Source organism: Pocillopora verrucosa, chromosome 7, assembly GCF_036669915.1.
Source record: "Pocillopora verrucosa isolate sample1 chromosome 7, ASM3666991v2, whole genome shotgun sequence".
Taxonomy (NCBI): Eukaryota; Metazoa; Cnidaria; class Anthozoa; order Scleractinia; family Pocilloporidae; genus Pocillopora; species Pocillopora verrucosa.
In genome coordinates, this window is record NC_089318.1 from 23843845 (window position 1) to 23864019 (window position 20175).

The window sequence follows — 20175 nt, forward strand, 5'->3', positions numbered from 1 at the left end:
ACCTCTTTAATGCCATTTAACTAAGAATTGACGGATTCTTTTAAGCACGGGGCGACGACCAATTGAGCGATAACCGAAGCGGTAACCGAGGAAAGGGAAAATTTTATTCCAATCGTGTTTGAGTCTTTGAACAATTAATGAATTCAGCGTCTAGCCATTGAAAAAAAAAATCGAATACAAAGGTGTCAGGTTCAAATATTCCGTACTTTATGTTTAGAGCCTGTTCTGGCTGTAAATTATGTTAATATTCCCAATTATTTGTAAGGTGTTTTCAATACATCCAACATTTTAACATTGCGACACTAGAATTCCGTACTTGGACTTTCCACCACTGCCTTCAGCCTCCTCGCGGTCATCTTCGCCCAAACTGGGCCATGAGTAAGAAAGCTTTAGTCGTGAGCCCGTGAGATTTGTGTGCAGGAGTGACGTGGCAGGCGACATGGAGGGAGTGGTACAGCGTGAAGCACTGAGGTCACATTGCTCTAATGTTCTTAACAGTTCGCCTTGCGTGACATTGCCAATATCGTCGCGTTCGGCTGTGAAAAACGAATGTAACAAAATAAGTTACGCGCAGTTTTAACGCTCTATGTTGGTTCAGTAGAGCGAACAAATGGTACTTGGCAACTCTGAATATATCCTAGCTGTGAGTGCATATTTTATGTTCGAATCCCTTAAGAGGTCTTAAGTTTGTGTCCTCATACCAAAGATATTCTCAAAAAGGTTTTATTAACTAAGATTTTCTGGTCCCTTATTAGAATCGCTCACCTGAGTTTTCTCCTGTGGTTTTGGTTGCAATTTCTAAAGCAGTTGTCAAGTCCCACATCTAAATCATCGCAAAAATAGATCGCATTAATCTAATTTCCTCGAATATTTCCGTAAATCTCAGCTAAGATTACCCAGTTTCACAGCCACGTCAGGCAACTGGCCATTCGAAATATTCTCTAAGCAAAGTGGTTTAAGTAAGAACCATGAATATGAAAATAAATTTCTAAAAGATCCAGGGATACTATATTTCATCAGCGTTTTTCTGAGCGTCAAAACTTCTTAGCCTTTTTTTTCCTTTAACACTCCATTCCCCTACAGTTGGTTCTTGTTCAAAACATCCTCCAAGCCAAAGTCAAAAGTTCGAACATGTCTTGGTTTAAGTTCTTGTTGCGATGAAATATCCTTTGTTATGATTTCAAACCCATTTAAGCACAGAGAAGAATCACTCTGCATTTATTTCATAATTTCTTACTTGTATACATCCGTTCGAATGTCCTGTTATCAGGAACCGCCGGGGTCTGGATCCCATTCGACTAGAAGCATCACATTCATGTACACAATATGAAGTGATGTTGCTGCCGTCCACTGAACGTATCGTACAGACCCTGTAAAACAAAAACAACCGCATAAATAAAACCTCCTCAAAGTACGCTATTTTTATCCTGTAGGTCTCAGCCTAGTTGTTTCTTAACTGACAGTACCATCCAGTGTTGACGATTCTGGGTCAGGTTGTTTGAATAAGCGAAACCAGAGTTAGTGTAAAATTCCTAATTTCAACTTCTAGCCACAAAAAAAAGGGAGAGCATGTTTGGCTAACCCTGGATTGACGCTAATCACCTCTGGATTACAATTTTTCATTTTTTAAGTTTTTATTTTCCACTCAGCCAGTAGCCTGGATACTCTTGTTAATATCGTGTGTTCCGAGGCAATTCTCAAATGATTGTTCTTTTTCACACAAGAAACTTCAAGCGACAACATCACTTTACCTGAGCTCATTCCTTCAAAGTACAAAGACCACCTGGTTTAATATTTCAAATCTGGCGTAGCTAGATATGGCACCATGAGTAGGGAGGAGGTGGGCTTAGATTGATTTATAGATTTCAACTCAGATTTGTTACCTTTTTCCTGTGGAGGAGAAACGCACAATCACGTGATCGGTGTCAGGTACGAGCTTCTGAATGAACACTTGTTGATCATCACGCTCGCCGAAGGGGCCTAGAAACAAAAAAAGAGAAAAAAAATGCAATTTTTGCGAGAAAAACTCGTAAAAAAACCGACTTTAGAAACCGTCTTTCTCCAAAACATGGCAGACGAAAATTCAGGTGATGAGATTCCCACTCACCGATGCCATTACCAGCTAAGGAACTTGGATGAGCGTCCTGCGCCTCGAGAGAAACTACGTTAAAAGATGCGAGGGGCGTGGAACCTGGTTGCGTGGAGATCATGCCCCGAAAACGCGTCACGTTCCACGAGCGCACATGGTTATACTCGGAGCAAATGGAGACAAGGTTTTTCTCACTTAGCATGACTTTTATAACTGGGTTCCGATGTACCATGAATGTCTGGAAGAGCTGTGGTCCGTGGCCTACTGTCTCGGGATGTTGAACGATCACTCGTACCGTTCCCGAGCTTGTACCGTATGCGATCTCAATCCAGTTACCACTTAAACCTGACACACAAACGATATGAAGCAAAGATTTTCAGTTGGTAACAACTATTTTTTAGTTAATATTTAACAAAAAAAGTAAAAAAAAAAAACAGGACTTTGTCCTATATTTCTATTTGCAGACACAAGGTTCCAGGACAAATCTCATGGATATTCACTCACATGTCTTGGGTGTTAAATACACACTGAGTGCAGTCACCATGTCTTCATTAGGATCTTTATACAGCTCTGTAACCAGAAGGTCGTTATCCTTCATTCTCAGTGGAAACTTTTGCATATCTGTGAAGCAAACAACATATTGCCTAAGATAAGGGAGAACGAAACGAGTTAATTGATGCAACCATGTGCTTCGCGCATCTCTGGCTCCCTATTCTTGTATGAGGTTAATGTTGGTAATACCGAGTTGGATTTGTAAACGAATTCGGGAAAAAAAAATTGTTGATCTGTATTTCCTTTTTGTTTTATATGGCTGTATTCCACTAAAGACGGAGTCAGAGTTTACTTGGAGCTATAAAAGTGCTTGCGACCAAGTGAAAATAACTTACAACGTACCAATGTAATAAATAGAGCCATTTGTACAGCCAAGAAGAAGGAAGGAACCAGCGGTGTCATAGCTGGAAATCGGCGTCACTTCTTGGATCTAAACAAAGACAGTAAGGATAAAAAAACGTTACAACAGAGTTCAAGAAGATGCAGGAATACTACTACAGAGAAGGATTTAGTATCACAGTAACTAAGAAGCTGACATGATCATATGAATAAAGGGGGTGTGTTTCAATGGAAACTGTGGTGCTGCGTCGGTGGGAACCGAATTTAAAGAGTTAAAAAGCTGACTTCTCGAGCGTTAGCCCTTCATCACAGCGATTGCCAATAACCAATTCGCCAATCGCTCTGACGAAATGCTTACGCTCGAAACGTCAGCTTTTAAACCCTTTACGGTGGCCAATTTACGTCATCAACTAAATTACCCTGTTATGATCAGATATTGTTTCATACCTGCCAATGTTGTGTCATTGAATTCCACACCCCAATTTTTCCTGTGTGGCTTGTGGCTACAAGTTGGCTTCCAATGAAAAACAGAGCATCTACAGTGACACCAAGATCAAAGGTCCCTGTCCCCAACAGAAAGCAAAACCATATTTCTTATATTGCTTAAACCAGAGTGTCAAATATACAACAATTATAGCTGTTATTACGATGACCTTTTTAACAGATGGAATTTTTTTTAATCTGAAATGCTGGACTCTGCCACAGACTGGAAAAAGCAATCACACTTATTATGAACAGCCACAAAGACCTTATTATTGATATAAATGCACTGTAGAAGCAACCACAAGATGCAATGAACAACTCACCAATTTCAAATTTCACAACATCTTGAGTGTGGTCAGTTGTGTTAAAGCTCCATAACCGAATTCTACCCTCTGAAATGCAAAGTTAGTTGGTTCCAGTTATACAACTTAATACTAGGTCAGTTCAAAACACTTACGCTCTCATCAAACCTGTGAGGTCTCATGAAAGTGTGCCTATTACACTTAACTCAGTTGGTAGAGTATCCAGTACAATTAGCTGAGGTTAGAAACCCACAGGAGACTCAGGTTTTTCTTTGTCCCTGCTTGTTATAAATTTGTTAAATCTTCCTTAATCTTGAAGTAATGTTGAGTTGATTATGTGTCCCTCAACACCCTTAAAACGTTTTAATAAACCAACCTGATGAAACTGCCAGCATTTTGTCTCCAAAAGAACTGGATGACACCTTTGCATTCAAAGCCATTCTTTCCACAGTGTTATGCAGATAAGGAGTAGAGAAAATAAGCTCCCAGCCAACTGAATCTTTGGATCTAAAACAAAGAAACAAAAAAACAGAGGCACAATTAGTAAAGCAAAGAGCAGCCTTTTGACAACATGAGAAGGAACCTTCAGGCCACTCACCGGTAACAAAAAACAGAATGTGCAAAAGCTACGGCAACAAAACTGTGGTGTCCTATCACCATCAACACTTTCCTTGGGTCTACATCTGTGAAGGGAATCATAAATACATGACTTTGTAAAACAAAACACTGACAATCATTAACGCCATCATTTCAATAATGCCTGGCAAAGCTCATCTGCAGTCTGTTGTAACAACCTTCCTATTTAAAAAGACACTCACCCATAACAACAGCACCTTCATTATCATCAGGGACTTCTCTGACACCAACATCTCGGTAGCTTGCAGTGTCAGGTTCATAACGAGAGGTGCTTATTACAGTTGATGTAGAGCTTCTCCTTGTGAGGGCAGCTGATGATGAGTGCCTTGACACAGGAGGAGCTGGAAACTCTGAAAAGTATATTGTTTAAAATGTGAAAACACTTTTCATCTGAACTGCACAAGTATGTCATAGCAACACCTCATCATTTCAGCAATCTTCACGCTTATCCTTCCCCTGATTAGCCATGGAAACACTTGTTTTAAACTCTTATTTTCATGATGTGTTATCTTAGTATATGCTTGTATTTTTTTTATTTCTGCCAAGTTATTGGTACTCCATCTTTCCCACTATTGTCGGTAATGAGGCCTTCACTGCAAAAATACTGAAGAAGTACCAAATATAGCACAAGGAAATGCAGCATAATTCACACACTGCCTGTAATTTGCTCTCACAGTGTCTTACAGTGCTTGTTACAAACAACCTCCTTACAAATTATTGCAAATGCAATAAACATAAAAAGTTTACTTTTTGTAATTTTACAACAAAAAATTAGTGGAAGCCACCCAGCTGGAACTCTTTGCAAACTTCATGCAACAAAAACAAAAGGTTTAGAATACATATCATTTTCAGAATGGCTTACAGTCCCACTGTTATAAATCTACTGTCAAACTCAGAGAGCTGTGAACACCAGATATTATACATTCCCAAAATATGTATTCCCAGATCATATATCATTGTACCAATTTGTCAGCAAGTAATTTATCTGGTTTATAGCTTGACCATATGCCAGATATTTGTTGATGGGCACCCAGGGAATTAATTGACAATCCCATTACCTGGAGTGTTGAGATATCCATGGAACAACACATTGCCACATTTGGAATTGGATACCTCTTCACATAAGGCTAGCCTCTTGGCTGCAAAACAAATGAACCAAATGAAAATGAATTCAAAAGTTGTATCTTGCATCACTTGGTGTAAAACATACAATTCAAGCCCATGCTCTGGCAGAGCCTAGATGCCATGGGTGACCTACTTTAATTAAACTTTTCTTTACATGACTTATGAAAGTTTGTGTTATTGATAAAAGCTCAGATTCTTTGACCACAGACCTCAGGTCACCGGAGATCATTCTAAGAACACAATCTTTTAATTCTACTTGGTATGCATATAAACCACAAATAATATCAAGGATAAATTTTTACCTTTCAAGTCTAATTGATTAACCTCATTGTTGGATGATTTAACAAATTATTTAACCCAGTCTATGGTTGAAATGTCATTAATTTATTCAATCTTACCTAGAGGAGTGATCCCATAAAACTCAGCTTCATGTTTGATTACCCTTAAGTCTAACCCTCTGTAAAGCAAAAAATATTTAGTTTAATATATTTGTTTGTTCTTAAATGCTTCACAGGTTAATTTGCAAGTAATATAAACCATTTCTTTCTACAATTTTTATTAATTATTTTCAACAAGAATGGCAGAGTCCATTATTTTAAACAATCAGCTAGTTCTGTCAAAGAAGATCTGCAAATCATAAACAAAGTTAAACCCAGAGTTTCAACTCTGAAATCCACTACTGATATTTCACAGCATGAAATAAAAACAAAAATGGTTCAACATGAGAAAACTTTCCAAAATACTTACTTTCTTCGTCTACATTTGATACATTTTTTAAATTATTTTTTGTGCAAATGGGGTTTGTTTCCCAGATCTTACATGGACATAATGAATGAAATTGTATTGAAAATACAATACCTTGCATCAAGTTCTTTGGTTCTTAGAAAATTCAATATGGGAACAAAGGCTTCTGGATCTCTGTCAATAAATATCTATTTTTGAAAGAGTGACAATAATTAGTATGGACCTTTCATGAGCTCTAACACTGTAAGACAGATAGACAAATGGTGGGAGTGAAGAGAAGTTTCAAGTACCATATGATTAAAGAAATGTAGCTGGCAATTTGTTTAGTAGCACAGTACATGGTTTGGACTCAGCTGAGAGTAACAGTTAACTTGGTATTATGATGGTCCAGTCAAGTGTTTAAAGAGTGACTCCTGAGCACTGATAGGAGAGACTATTCTAAATGTTATAGGTAAGAAGACTCATAAAGTATGTCAGCTACAATTGGTCAGTTTCAATCAATTGGCAAAGTTATATCTTTGATTTTGATCTGGTTTGTTTGTGAACACATAAAAATAGTCACAGTGTGTGACATGAGCAGTGTGTTCCAAATTTATAAACCACATTCCCAGTGAGTCAATTGTTTAAAGTTATTTATGTTGTAGGTTGACATTGAGCAGAGTCCTAGCAAATGGTATGGTTGGCATCTCCACAATGATTAGGATTTTGATTGTTGAAATTACAATTACAAGGCCACAGCACTTACCGCTCCTGTTTCATCTCTTAGAGATGAAATTCGCCCACTTAGTAAACTAAAAAGAAAAATAATGAATGGTCAACATCTGGAACTAACAGCTTACAATATTACAAAATGACCAAACAACAATTCAAATTCAGTTTTGTAATAACTGATGTTATTCATTGTTAATTCTTTATTATAAATGGTCAAAAATATTTGTCATGAATAGAAAGTTCCATTTATACTTCTATTTTAACATACTTGTGACATTAGATAATTATGGCACTGTAATAAAGCCCACATTAAAGCTTAACCATTGTGACATGTTGGCTAATTTTAGCAACACCTTCCAAGTTTCCAATTCCAAGAAGGGAAACAGCTACATAGCAGAGTTAGCAGGACCATTATCCCATCATGGACTTAAAATGTAGTCATCTAAATGTGGGAGTTGTATAAATGAGGCTTCTAAAAAAGAAAGCTTTTGAACTTCTTGTCATTTTAGAGCAGGTCTATCAATTTCTGTCATAAATAAAGTTATCAGCAGGTCATATGGCTGGGATTCACCTTTCCAATATGATGTAAGTAAGTCAATACGAACATTTGTAGAGAGAACAAAGTCTTTCGTAGCCGTGCACCTCTGTACACTTCCCATTAATTGAAATTAAACATTTTTATTACCTAGAGAAAAATGAGTCTGGAATCCACGTCAGTGTCTGCTTAGAAGTCGAGAATCTGCAGAAGTTCAACATGTTTCAGAATTAATATGAAAAAAAGTATAATCATTACAAATTACAATCAGTCAGCGACGAGTCGATTCACCAAAATTATATACGTAAACTGAAGACGGTAGTAAAGGTTCTTTGGATTAATAAGATGGCTGATATTGTAAGTGTTAATTCAAAATTATCTTTATTCAGGTCTTATACTCCAGGCTGTTAGCGTGGAAACAAACTAGCCTAGTATTGGTTTGATTTCAAATTTCTGGTAGGAAATAAATTAATTAGGAAGACCTAGAACGTAACCTTTACCTTCCATAAATTAGTTCAGCTCCTATCAATCGAGAAATTATTTTGAAAAAGACATTTCATATTTTTCTGTACAATTCCAATTGTCTACCAGCTTGAAGCTTTATGAGCTCAATTTCCACTGATTACTGATAATTTCATGGTTAATTTTGTTTGTACAAAAACGGTTTCGTCTCTATTGCATAAAAGTACCACTCTAAAGCAAAATAGGGGGTTTGACGTATAGCAACACGCAAAGTAACAACCCTTATCATTACCAAAGGTTCTTTGCCTATTTTAAAACAACAATAAAATAAAAAATTGCAGCGAATTACACATACTTTCTTCCACCAACATTGAGGGTGACAATTTCTCCCAAGCTCATTTCCCACCAAGTGTTTTCAGGGAAAGTTTTCCAGTTGTCAAAATCCCTCCATCATTTCACCTGTCTGTATGTTTACCAAGATGGCGGCCGTTTATGTATACAAAAAAAGTGTGCTCGTATTGGTCAGTTTAAAGTCCTCGACAGTGACGTAATAGACTTTTCTGGGAGGTTCGTATATAAAAAGTCACAACATTTTGCTGAGTAAGACAGGAATATTACTCTTACGGAAGACCAAGATCAATGTATGAAAACAAATTCCTAGAAAAAAATAGTCTCGTTCGCTCTCGTTTCATTTTCTTTCAATCATTAGTGATATTCTAAGTTGCCTTTGTAAATTTTGTAACAAAGGCAATTACCGCGAAAACTTGCCAGAACAGCGGTAAATTTACCGTGATTGCACTTTGAAGTTTCAAATATGTTTCCGTATCAATCAAATTTGAACATTTTTAACGCCTAAACTATCAAGATTTCAGTATCAATTCTCTCTCTCTCAAGTGTGGTCTCTGAGAAAAATTGGTTTTAAATCAAGCAGTATTCCCCGATTAATATTGTACCTTTCTATCTTCACGTCACCTTCTTGTATAATGTGTTAGTGTAAAAGAGTTACTTTCAAAACATACACTCTTACTTGATCAATGTTTAAAGCAATACCTTTGTGATTCCTTAGGTGAGTAGCTTCCACTTGAGTTGGAATTATTAAGAAGCTTTTCTTTTCTGGTGTGGCTGTGCCTCCGGACCCTCTGAGGCGCAAGGCGCATATGCCTCTGGCGCCCCATTGGTTTCTCTGTGCATACTGTGCCCGTGCCAGGGGAGGGATGGGGGAAAGAGAAAGGGAGAGGGTTCGAAGACTGGAACTGAGAAAAAGAGGGTACTCGAGCCAATCGAGCGTGGCCCAGCCCAGGATTAACAAGAAATGCTGTAACAAGGACTGAAATTATATCGAGCATTACAATGGACCTTACGCGAAAACGAACTGGCTTTCTGATCCTCAAGAGGGGAGATTTTAAAGGATGATTATGTGTAAAGAAGGAACACATGGGTCAAATTTCAATGAAGAAAACAAAGTAAAAAATCGATGTACATGAACTTATAAACTTTATTGTATTCCCAAATTCCGAGCTAAGTACTTGCCTCCATCTTCTCAAAAGCAGAGAAATAAAGTAGTGTGCTTAAATATATTATCACTACTACCATTTGTAGGAAATTTGTTCACAATTTATGTGATTTCCATGTACATTCAAGGTCCCAAGATTTTGCCGATGTAAGCTTTAATCGAGAGAAAGTTGTCGACCGGAGATACGTACAGAAAGGGTGAAATTCTCGCCAAATTCTGCCTCATTCTCTAAATGTATTGAGGACATGAGGTGAAATGAGAGGGAATGGGCTTCATGCAACAGCTACAGTTTAAGTAATAATTTTTCCTCAAAAAGCAAATTTTGTCCTCTCCTTGTGTCATGGTTTTTAAGGGTCAAAACTAACGAGCTTGACTTGATATCGAGGTAAAAAAAGAAACAGGAATGTTGTTCGTGATCTTGTTCTGAATCTTGTCGCTGTTTGGAAAAGGTGGAAAAAATTAGAGCAGATCACCGCTAGGCATGCAAACTAGCAAGTGTTGAAGGTACTTAAATGAAGCAACTATGATTGCCCTGATCACTGTAATAACTAGTGTTACTCCGTATCATAACCCGCCTTGAAAGGATATTTAAAGGTAATGTTGAAAACGTCCATGCACTCGATATTTTGGTCATATGTTGTTTTACAACAGTTTCTAGAAACCTTAAATAAACTGCTACAATCAATATTTACCCATTATTACGTGAACTAGACACTGACTAACAATTACAAACGACACTTCATAACACAGTGCAGAAAACGTTACTCCTAACACGGCATCACGCAATCGCACCTGTAGCGTCACGAGTCAGACGAAATATTTTTCAGTCTATCCCAGGCTCATTGGAGACGAGCGAAAAATAGGGCGCGCGAAAAAACTGCAACACAGTCGTTTCCCTGACAACACCACCGTCGCATCAGCTTGCTGGCCATTTTTCGCGCGCTCATTTTCTCGCTCGTTTACTCCAACTGACAGTTAAACACAGGCTAAATATTTTTTACGATTAATATAACGAGAAAAATCACAGTCAACATTATCGGTAACTGATAAAATACGTAATAAGCTTTTTTCCTGTTTGTTAATGCTGTAAAATTCTCAGATTTCCAGAAACAATCTTGTTTTCTAAAAGTGAACCTGAAGGAATATCAATCCTTTCCCCATGATTGGCTATGATTATAACTGTTCCCTGTTAAAATGACAAAAGAAAAAAAAAGAAAAAAACGAAATAAAACACCACAAAATCATCAGGCAAAATCAAGCCTGTCATGCAGGCGTCTTTTTAGGGCGCATTGGCCTTGCAAGCTTGCGACTGTATATCCAAAAGGCCATTATTGATTTAGAGTTGGAGTGGAAGGGATGAGGAGGGGAGGGGAGAGTTGCAGTGGAAAGGATGAGGGCGGGGGTGGAGGGGGTGGGGGGAGAGAAGTCGAGGAGACTTCACTGCCACACCCCCTCTCCTCTCTCTCTCTCTTTTTTTTTTTGATCGTGGCTCACCCCATTGTTAAAAATATATTTTCCTCCCCTGCCTTCCACTGCCGTAACAATCAAAGATGGTAGCAATAATTTTCAAGAGAATACTGTGCAAATGCTCGCAAATTACGGGTGCAATCAGATCCATTCAAATGTTTGCCTTGCAACATGGAATTTACGATAGGTTGACTGAGCGATGTACGGAAATTTGTACAAACTAACTCTTGAATTTAACAATTTGGCACACATTGTGAAGACCATCCTTCCATGTGTGACGACCTACCTTCAAAGACACTCCTTTGCCAAACGTGACGTCACCAGACACTGTCAAATGATCCAGTTCAATTAAATCGGGAATGGTCTCAAAACGATTCAAGAAATCCTTCACCTATTGATAAAAAAATAAAATTAAATAATGACAGAAACTTTGCTGAAATTGACTACAAAAAAGAAAGACAACGAAATGATAGCGGCATGTATTCCATGATTTAAAAAATGCAGACGGAGACAAGCTCTAATATAAACTTCTGTCCACGCACCTTTTTAAAATAACCACCACTGAGCTGCACTATGGGCACAGACGGAAACTGTCTCAGCGGACTCATCTCGAGTCGACCGTGCTTCATGTCATACAGGTTCGACATCACCAGCAGTAGATCTGAACAAGTCTTGACTGGGAGGAAACGTCTACGTGGTACATTAATACCTATACAGGCAGAGAGAGGACGAAGCAGGTTTAACCAAAGAAATAAATAATGAGCTTGTGATTCGCTTAGTATTCTATTAGCGGGAAGGAGTGGGGGGGAGTGGAATTGACAAAAATTACCCTACACCACCCTTCACTCTTACCATGAGCTCCTTCAAAGTTTTTCATAGCAGCACCCACAGCTGTCTCCAATTGAATGATACGCATTCCATTATCAAGGGTCTAGAAGGGCAGAGAGATAGCATGAAATAAATTGACTTTAGATGTCATAAATTGACTGATAAATTGTTTTCTGTCTTGCAATTGCTTTAAAGTTGACTGAAACCTCCAAGAGCGACAAGCACTCTCCATCCCCATTCCAGAATTCAACGACTGTTCGGAAGTTTCGACCTCGAAATTAATTGGTACAAATATGACGAAAATTAGAGAAAAAACGAGTTTCTTTTCTCGTTTGACTTCCCATGCAGACCATCTACAACGTAGCACCTCTGGGGTGATCACGTGGTTTTCAAGGGGAACATAGGGGGAATCAGTCGTCTCTAACTGAGTTTAAAGGGAGAACAATAGAAAGTTGACTACTGATGAAATGGAATCATTAGACTACTAAAGAGGCTTATTTATGGGGGAGGGGAGTGGGGGGTTAGTTAAATATTATTGTGACATGTCCAAAATCCTCCAACCTCCCCTCCCCAACACCCCCCTGGGTGATAAATAGTGGCCAGTCCCTCACTCACTCTTGACATAAACAATGCTTACTGTAATGATTCAATTTTGTGCCCAGGGGGCTTATTTACTTTGGTTAACTACAGGGAGGGCACTTATTTGGAACAAGGTGCAGCACTTATTGTGGGCAGGGTGCTTATTCTTTTTTTGAGAATGATCAAAGCATTAGCAAAGACTGCCAGATCCTCACAAATGATACTTTTCCAAGTTTTAAAACCTATTAAACAGGCTAGTTTGAATAACTGAATCATATCTAAGTAGATCTACACCTTGTTGTTGATAATAACTTCCATGTGCATCTTGTCTTCCTCAACAAGCCTCTTAATTGCAGTCAACTTCATCCACAAGTTGTTGGTGTTGAAAATTCTAACCACAAAAAAACAAAAGTACCACTTGAATAAATAACACTTGATTTTTAATCTATTGCAGAAACACATAGTATCTTTAAACCACTTTAACAACTATTTTTTCCTCTCCCCAGAATTTGTTTGGACAAGAATTAGCCATAGAATGAATGGAACATACCTGAATTTGTTAACTGATTTGAACTCATCAACCTAAAAAAATAGATTTTCATTTAATCACATCAACTTGGGATTTATTCTTAGATACATTTACTACCTCCGTCTTCCAGAAGAAAAGTTGGGCCCAGAGGGAACCTAATTCCAACAACAGTGACTTTATATCTCAGTTGGCTTAAGCATCAGATTGACCACAACATATCCTGTTAAACTCCTGAAATTTTCAGACCATTTAACTTAATTCAAATATACAGTTTACCCTGAAGATCATACCCTCATTACTAAGATTTTTTAAAATCTAATTCTTGATGGTTCCTTTAGATTTTTTAAGGGCTAAGATAATTTACAAAGTAACATGGCATAAATGTTTCTGCTCTCTGTGTGCAAACATACCACAAAAGAAATATGCCACTTATTTCAACAATTTGACAATTATAACATGGTTGGTAAATTTGTGTAATCAAATCCAATTGCATGATCATGCTTCATATTCCTATTGTGCACGCTCATGACGTCAGCAAACAAATCCCTCAAGAAAAAAAATTTTCCATCGGGTTGAAAATGTTATAAAACAATTGGTTCATGCGTCAGCTTGTGTTCGTTGAGATATGAAGCACTTGAGAAGTTTGGAGAGCACTCAAGAAGCTAGAGTTGCTCTCGGCTATGCCTTGAGCAACTCTTACACATCTTTCATGCTCTCCAAATTTCCTGTGTGCTTCATATCTCGATGAATGCACGCTGACATATGAATCAATTGTTAAGTGATGTGCATTGTAAAAGAAAGGACCTTTTTACTTACATGTTCTTTAGGAACTTGTGCAATTTCTAAAAGTCTTTGTTTTCCTTCATATTCTATGAGGGTTCCTCCCTATGAAAATGGAAATTACTCTCTTAGTCTTGCCATAAATGCACATCAAAATACATAGCTGGATTTCTGGATTTTTCATGCAATTATCACTTATGACTTAAGTATTAAGAGTGCTTTTCCTTACCTTTACATCAGCCCGTGTTTTATCAGTGACTTCCATGACAAACTCAGGAGCTGGTGATCGCGAAGGATTTAACATGTAATTTAAAATATCTGAATATGGTTAAGGAAAGTTTGGTTTCTCTCAACACAATTCTGTTTCAGTCCTTGAGGCTAACCATGGAATAAAACAGTTGAGTTATATCTATGAGGAAGCCTACATCAATAACAAGGTAATTTAACCCTTGAAATATCAGCTTTGAAACTCTAAACAGTGGCAAATTTACCTCATCAACTCAGTTGATAATACTGAATTACACAGTTATACTCTTCCACTGATGCGGCACCACAGTTTCTTTAGAAACATACCCCCTTTATACATAAATAATAACCTTAGAAACTTGTGTGTCTAGCAAAATATCAGTTATGACTTAAATCCAGAGAGCCAATTTTCTGGTCTGTGCCATTCTCATTAGTGACAAACGGTGGCAGTATAGGGAAGAACTAGAGGACTGGACAGAGGGACAACTTCCATTTGTCAGGGGAAACTAGTAAGAGTGTCACATCAAACGTAGCATCATGGTTCTTTTTGGTTAAGGCAAAATGGTTTGGGAAAAGTGTGAACCTTTTTCTAAACAGATTTCAATTTATCCCCCAAGAGTCTAGTCTTGAAATCTGCTACAAAAAATTGAGGAGGGGGAGGAGGAAAATACTCCCTGTTTGAATGTGTTGTCACACTTCTGCAAACTTTCAACAGTGTTAAAGGATATTTACATCTACAGTGGCTCCTAAGTTGTCAATATTTGACACAAATATATACTCTTTGCCATCATCAATGAATTTTTGGACAAGACCAGAGTTGTAGAATGAGCCATAAATATCGCCATGACCTGGAGGGTACCAGCTGTTTGAGGAAAGAAATACAGTGCATGTATCAGATTTGAAACTTGTGGTTTAATTTTATTCGAGGTAACAAGACCTTTTTCAAGGTATAAATTAGCACCTGCTGGGAATTTCAGTCCCTCAAAAAACTCTCCACTAGGATACATATTCCCTCTGCCTATACTTGTAATCTAATGTATGTATCTGATATTACTTACCATTCAATATTTGACTCATTTTTCTGAGCTCCTATGAGTCTAGGTAAGGGGAGCAGAGACTCCTTTACAATGCGGGGATGTTGGCTCTGATTAAAGCAGTGAATTTGAACATTATTTGCTTTGTACTTCCTCAAGGTCTTCTGAGTCTCTTCGTGTGTGTTGAAAGAATTCATAAGGACAAGTGGAACAGAGCAGCCATACTTGTTGTTTAAATGCTGTAAGAGAAAGGGTGAAAGGCATGAATTATAAATCTTAAACTTAGAGATTTTATAAACCTTTGGAGTTTTGTCACTCTCCTTTCTAGAAACTACCAAAAAATAACCAGGGAGTGCTTTCACTAAGCTCTTTAATTCCTAAAAGTGATTAGCATCTAATTTTTCCCAACCTTGTCACTGTTGAATCAAACATCAGTGTCATGGGAATAAGGGAAATGATTGCCTAGAAGCTCTTGATTGAGAAACAAATTATCTGTGTAAAGTCCATGTGTACCATAGGGAAATTGTAAGGAACAGTTTGCAGAATATAGATTATGATGTAATAGTGTAGAGAGCAAAGTTATGTTGAAATAGATATCCTCTCGAAAAGAAGTCTTTTTCCAATGTTTTTCCACTGAGGTCATTCTTGATCTGATATTTTGAGTAAACACACCATAATCATTAGGATAGATGAAGACAACTTCTGAAAAGAAGTGCAATGGTATTTTTTTGTGGTGTTAAACTAGCCAGCCATTACTCTTATTTTTCCCCTCTGTCCTCTTATTTTATCTTGCTGCTTCACATTTCATACTTCATCAGTTGCTGAAATTTGAAATTTCAAAATTCCAAAGAGAACCTAAACAGTAATTATTCCCAAGAGTGAAAGTCTCAAAAAGTCCACAAATAAACACCATCAACTGACTCAAAAGTGCGATAGAATTTGTGGTCTTAACCCAGTAATTCCCATTAATGACCAAGACATAATTTCTCCATACAAACTCCATACAATATCCATACAACATCAAGGAAACAAGTGACGAGAATAAAGAGTTATATCAATTAAGGAATTATTAGAATTACTAATGATTCAGATCTTGGGAGTGAAAGGGTTAACATAATTGATTTTAAAGCATGTCACATTTCATTTCAAGCATAATTTTTGTTACCTCAATTTGCTGAACATTCATGTCAAGGAAGGTTAAATCCCGACGTAACGAGATAAGACTTTTGGGTCCAGTACATCCCATACTTGTACCCAAACCTCCATTAAGCTTGATCACCACAAGTTTATTGAGGACTTCCTTAAAAGTGCTAGCTGGAACCTCTGGTATTGCATCATACATGACAATCTAAAGGTTAGATTGTTATATAAACATTAGAGAAAATACTGTCTTACTGCTGAGTGATGTAAAAGCACTGTAATCAAATAGGATGACTGTACTAGGATTATAGATAGTTGATTGTTGAATAAAGACAGAATGTAGATTTAGCAATGAAAGAATGAGTGTCTCCTGACTGACTCAATAATCCAATACACAACAATGTACATCCAGTGTGCTGGATCAGTTGGACATATCAATATCAACTCTTTTATTAACAAATATTGGATGCCACAAGAAGTGTTATATTGGAGTTATCTTAAATCATCTTATCAACACTTTTTACAATTACAAACAGAGACATAAGAATCATTGTCATATCGTTGTCAAGAATCTTCTCAGCAGAAAGCATGACCAACTAGATGTAATCCCTAAATCTTTGTATAGATAGTTCATGAATGTTCTACTCACAGATCCTTCGGGAGGAGGTTTGATTTTGTCCCAGAGTACTGATGGACCTTCTTCCTCAAGATACCTGCCAAACAACTCTTTGAAGCCTTTCATATTCTTCAATGCTTCCTAGAAAGCAAACAAAAAATCCAGCATCTTGAAAGTCTCCAACATTTTGAGGATGGTGTTAAAGGATTATGGTAAACCAGCTGTTTATATGGCTTTCTGCAAGAATCCTCTCACTGGCAGAGACGAAATATTCCTCCACCACCATGCAGAATTCTTTGGCTAAGTTTCAATGACCTGAACAATTTATTCATTCACTAATATCCTCTTGTTACTTGAAAATATTTCCCTTAGCTTTTTGGATTTCTTGACGAAAACCCTGGATTGATAACATTTTGTTCCTGAAAATTACGTTCTTGATTCAAAACGTCTTAAACGAAATGCACATTTTTAACTGGCTGAAATCAGTGATCCAGTCTCAATTAGTTGTAGATAAATTAACCATGGCAAAGACTTAATTGGATTGTTTTTATTGAATGATCTTAGGATGAAATCAAACATATATTCCACTTGTGAGTGTGTTTTCATACTTTTCTCTCTTTCTCGAATCATAGGCAACGAAGGCAAAGGTCATCCTATATCAAAGATATATACCTTGAATAAACTTACACCGAAAAACAAATGCTTTGGAAGGTAAGGCAATATTGAGGTATGGCTTTGAAGTCTTTGTACCCGAGGTATATTATCGGGAGAAACTTTCTGTTCCTCTGATGGGATAAGCTGTTTATCTTTATGACTATGCATCCCTTAATTCACATTTTGGACACAGGTAAGAATTAATTATCTCCAGTTACATGTTAAGCCGTGATAAGCCGGTGTCAGTGTTTACACTACCTCTGAATTGCACAGCTGTGTTTAGATTTAAAACTTTGAAGGTGGTTTGCAACACTAAAAGCTCTATAAATACAGTTCAGAGAGACATTACCTCCTTCTTGTCTTCTGGTGCTGTTTCAAGTAAAATCTTCAATTCAGAGTCCATTCGTTCAAAGGCATCTCTACGAGCGAGATTTTTGAACTCGACCACAGGGTCTGACTTTTGATCTGAAGATGTCGTCTGAAACAACGAATAATCAAACACAGTCACCACTTTGCTCGCAACAGAAAAAGAACATTCACACGAGTCCATCGCATCTCACGGCTTACCATGATATGTCTACGTTGCAATGACGCTAATTACTCCCTAACAAAGGATACAAGAAATAAAATATTTATCGTAGAGGTAGACTCTCTCCACTACATGAGTTAATTACAACTTGTTTGGATCCCAGACTCCCACGAGCAGATACAATAGAATGCGTGATTCCGTGATAGATTGATAGATTTGCTTTAATTTCATGTTTGATTACTTTCTTTGTTTAAGAGTATTTAGTAGTGAAAGTAATAAAAAGACAAGAGACACTTTATTGTAGCAGAGACTCATTCGCACGATATCGGAGAAGGATTACAGAAATACACTTCTAAAAATATAGGTATCATTTCTTGGGATACGCCTCAACACAGATCTACAAATCGCTTCCCTCCAGTTTGAAAGATCAGTTCTTTTCATTTTAATGGTGATTGAATTCAACTCATAAGTTAATGAAATCAGAATTTTTTCTCCAAAACGGGACCCAAGATCCTTTCTAGTTACACTCCTAACAATCCAGTCAAATTTCGCTTTTCATTGTAATCGTCGTTTACATATATTACAGTAGTGCCTATTTTACTGCGTGGCATTTTGAAAGTTTAATCAACCATGATAATTTATCACAGCAACCCTAGATAACTCGACCAAAATGAAACAAAAACATGGCTGAGACTCTTACTGTTTGTTTCTACTTTCACTGTAGAAGCAGTTCGTTGATCGGCCTCGAAAACTCGTAGCTGCATAATTGTTTGTCTACACCCGTGGTATGCTAAAATCGATTGGAATATTTAGTTACGTAAGGTTAAAAGTTCCGGTACCTTGAATGATTTCCAGACATCATTTTTACAGTCAAGGTTATCTACTGTGTTTGAAGCCATGGTGGCTTCCTCCTTACAATCAATGGCTGAATCCGAAAAACCAAGTTAAACCTGGGTGGAATTTACTACGGTTAATATTAACAGATGACGTGACCTGATAACGTGACTCCAATGGGACTCTTCTCCACCCAGGGGTTATAATTTCGCGATAGCGTTCTGTCTGAGAAATCTGATCAAATGATGTGGGTTACTTGCGCTGGACTATCTTTTCATCACAATACTCCTGGTCGCTTAATGAGACTGCGACAGACTCAGGCTCCAGCAGTGCGGACCACCTTGCTCATGAGCAAAATCCTATGACATTAAAGCCTCCGATGACTCCAAGGTTTATACCACACTATGATGGGTCACTCCAGAGAAGTCCTCTACTTTGTGAGGAGAATCTGGGAAATGATAATTGTGATCTGCGATAAAATCAGACATAAAAAGGTCAAAATGGCATGAAAGATGAATTCGGGCCTCGACTGGCTGGACTGTTGCTCATGCTTACCTGCGGACGATAAGTGATGAAGTATTCCTTGATGGTAAATTCAGTTAAAACAATCTCAGAATGAGATTAAAACCTCAAAAAGTGAGTTCAGATGATTCCTTCAGAACCCGCTATAGAGGGATGATCCGAGTAAGATTCCATGAATAGAACGACGCGATCATAATAACGCGATTCTCCTTGCAACTTTCATGTTTGGCAAGGGGCCATGAAGCCATGAAGGAGTGTGTCCGCATGTGTGTGTTGGGAAACAGGGAAGGCGAAGGGGACGAGGAACGGGTGGGGTGAGGGTATTTCCCTATCTGCTCTTTTTTCGGTTACACGAGGAGCCCCCGACCAAAACTGGTACTTTTTTATTTAAATAGAAATATATATCTGACAAGCTGTAATAAGTAGATCCAAACTGGGACACAGACCGCTCATCGTGTGGCATATTGGGCTCTTGTCATTATAATATACTACGTACCACACAAGTGAATAGTGCTTTTTATCTTCGCCCTGATTGGCTGGTTCAGAAGTGATTAGCAAGAACTATTCACCTTCGAGTAACCGAAAACATCGCGTGTCAACAATGTAATTTCCGAGCATTTCTTAGTATGTTGACAGAAATAATTTAATTCTCTTTGGCTTCTGTGTGATATATGCTAAAACGATTATTCACCTCAGTGTCGGTGAAAGTGCTGGATATTTTCTCTACTTCGGTGATTAATTGTCTACTTTTCAGTTAAGTATCAAAACTAAGGGTTTGGGACTTCTTTCAGTTCTTAAACATAGGAGCAAGAAATGTTTATGGATAATATTATTTACACAGGCGAATTTGCGTTCTTTCGACTAATGCAGGTTGCTGGTGTACGCAGCACCGGTATAAAAGAACACGCCATCAAAATAGCTGTGTG

General features: G+C 37.7%; 2 protein-coding genes across 4 annotated transcripts; both read right to left on the minus strand.

Annotated features, from left to right (window-relative positions):
* Positions 1-85: 85 nt before the first annotated feature.
* On the minus strand, positions 86-8467 carry LOC131791998 (BTB/POZ domain-containing protein KCTD3-like). Its single transcript, XM_059109357.2, has 18 exons — positions 8334-8467; positions 7667-7720; positions 7016-7061; positions 6385-6458; positions 5925-5983; positions 5460-5540; positions 4584-4751; positions 4364-4448; positions 4142-4272; positions 3787-3855; positions 3428-3543; positions 2984-3071; positions 2594-2710; positions 2108-2434; positions 1884-1980; positions 1238-1370; positions 766-823; positions 86-536 (listed from the first exon to the last, which is right to left on the minus strand). Exons 1-18 carry the CDS (start codon positions 8375-8377, stop codon positions 289-291), a joined length of 1995 nt encoding a protein of 664 aa, XP_058965340.1. The 5' UTR covers positions 8378-8467; the 3' UTR covers positions 86-288.
* Positions 8468-9455: 988 nt separating this feature from the next.
* Positions 9456-19180, minus strand: LOC131792159 (UTP--glucose-1-phosphate uridylyltransferase). 3 transcript variants are annotated; one of them, XM_059109534.2, is made up of 14 exons: positions 18887-19180; positions 17714-17842; positions 16744-16851; positions 16120-16302; positions 14979-15193; positions 14645-14782; positions 13904-13988; positions 13711-13779; positions 12916-12947; positions 12660-12756; positions 11811-11889; positions 11501-11667; positions 11245-11349; positions 9456-10677 (listed from the first exon to the last, which is right to left on the minus strand). In XM_059109534.2, exons 2-14 carry the CDS (start codon positions 17765-17767, stop codon positions 10570-10572), a joined length of 1440 nt encoding a protein of 479 aa, XP_058965517.1. In that variant the 5' UTR covers positions 17768-17842; positions 18887-19180; the 3' UTR covers positions 9456-10569. The 3 variants fall into 3 exon arrangements, with proteins under 3 accessions (XP_058965517.1, XP_058965515.1, XP_058965516.1); XM_059109532.2 differs by lacking the exon at positions 18887-19180 and adding an exon at positions 18733-18872; XM_059109533.2 differs by lacking the exon at positions 18887-19180 and adding an exon at positions 17932-18048.
* Between the last annotated feature and the right edge of the window lie 995 nt (positions 19181-20175).

Bases quoted from the DNA above. Each gene is read 5' to 3' on its own strand.
- LOC131791998 (XM_059109357.2), bottom strand. From the start codon at position 8,377: ATGAGCTTGGGAGAAATTGTCACCCTCAATGTTGGTGGAAGAAA. The intron at 1,981-2,107 runs GTGAGTGGGAAT...TTTTGTTTCTAG, and splicing joins CTTAGCTGGTAATGGCATCG to GCCCCTTCGGCGAGCGTGAT. The intron at 1,371-1,883 runs GTAACAAATCTG...TTTGTTTTACAG, and splicing joins TTCTCCTCCACAGGAAAAAG to GGTCTGTACGATACGTTCAG.
- LOC131792159 (XM_059109532.2), bottom strand. From the start codon at position 18,792: ATGGCTTCAAACACAGTAGATAACCTTGACTGTAAAAATGATGTCTGG. The intron at 17,843-18,732 runs GTACCGGAACTT...TCGTTGTTTCAG, and splicing joins ATGTCTGGAAATCATTCAAG to ACGACATCTTCAGATCAAAA. The intron at 12,948-13,710 runs GTAAGTAAAAAG...CTATTTTTTTAG, and splicing joins CACAAGTTCCTAAAGAACAT to GTTGATGAGTTCAAATCAGT.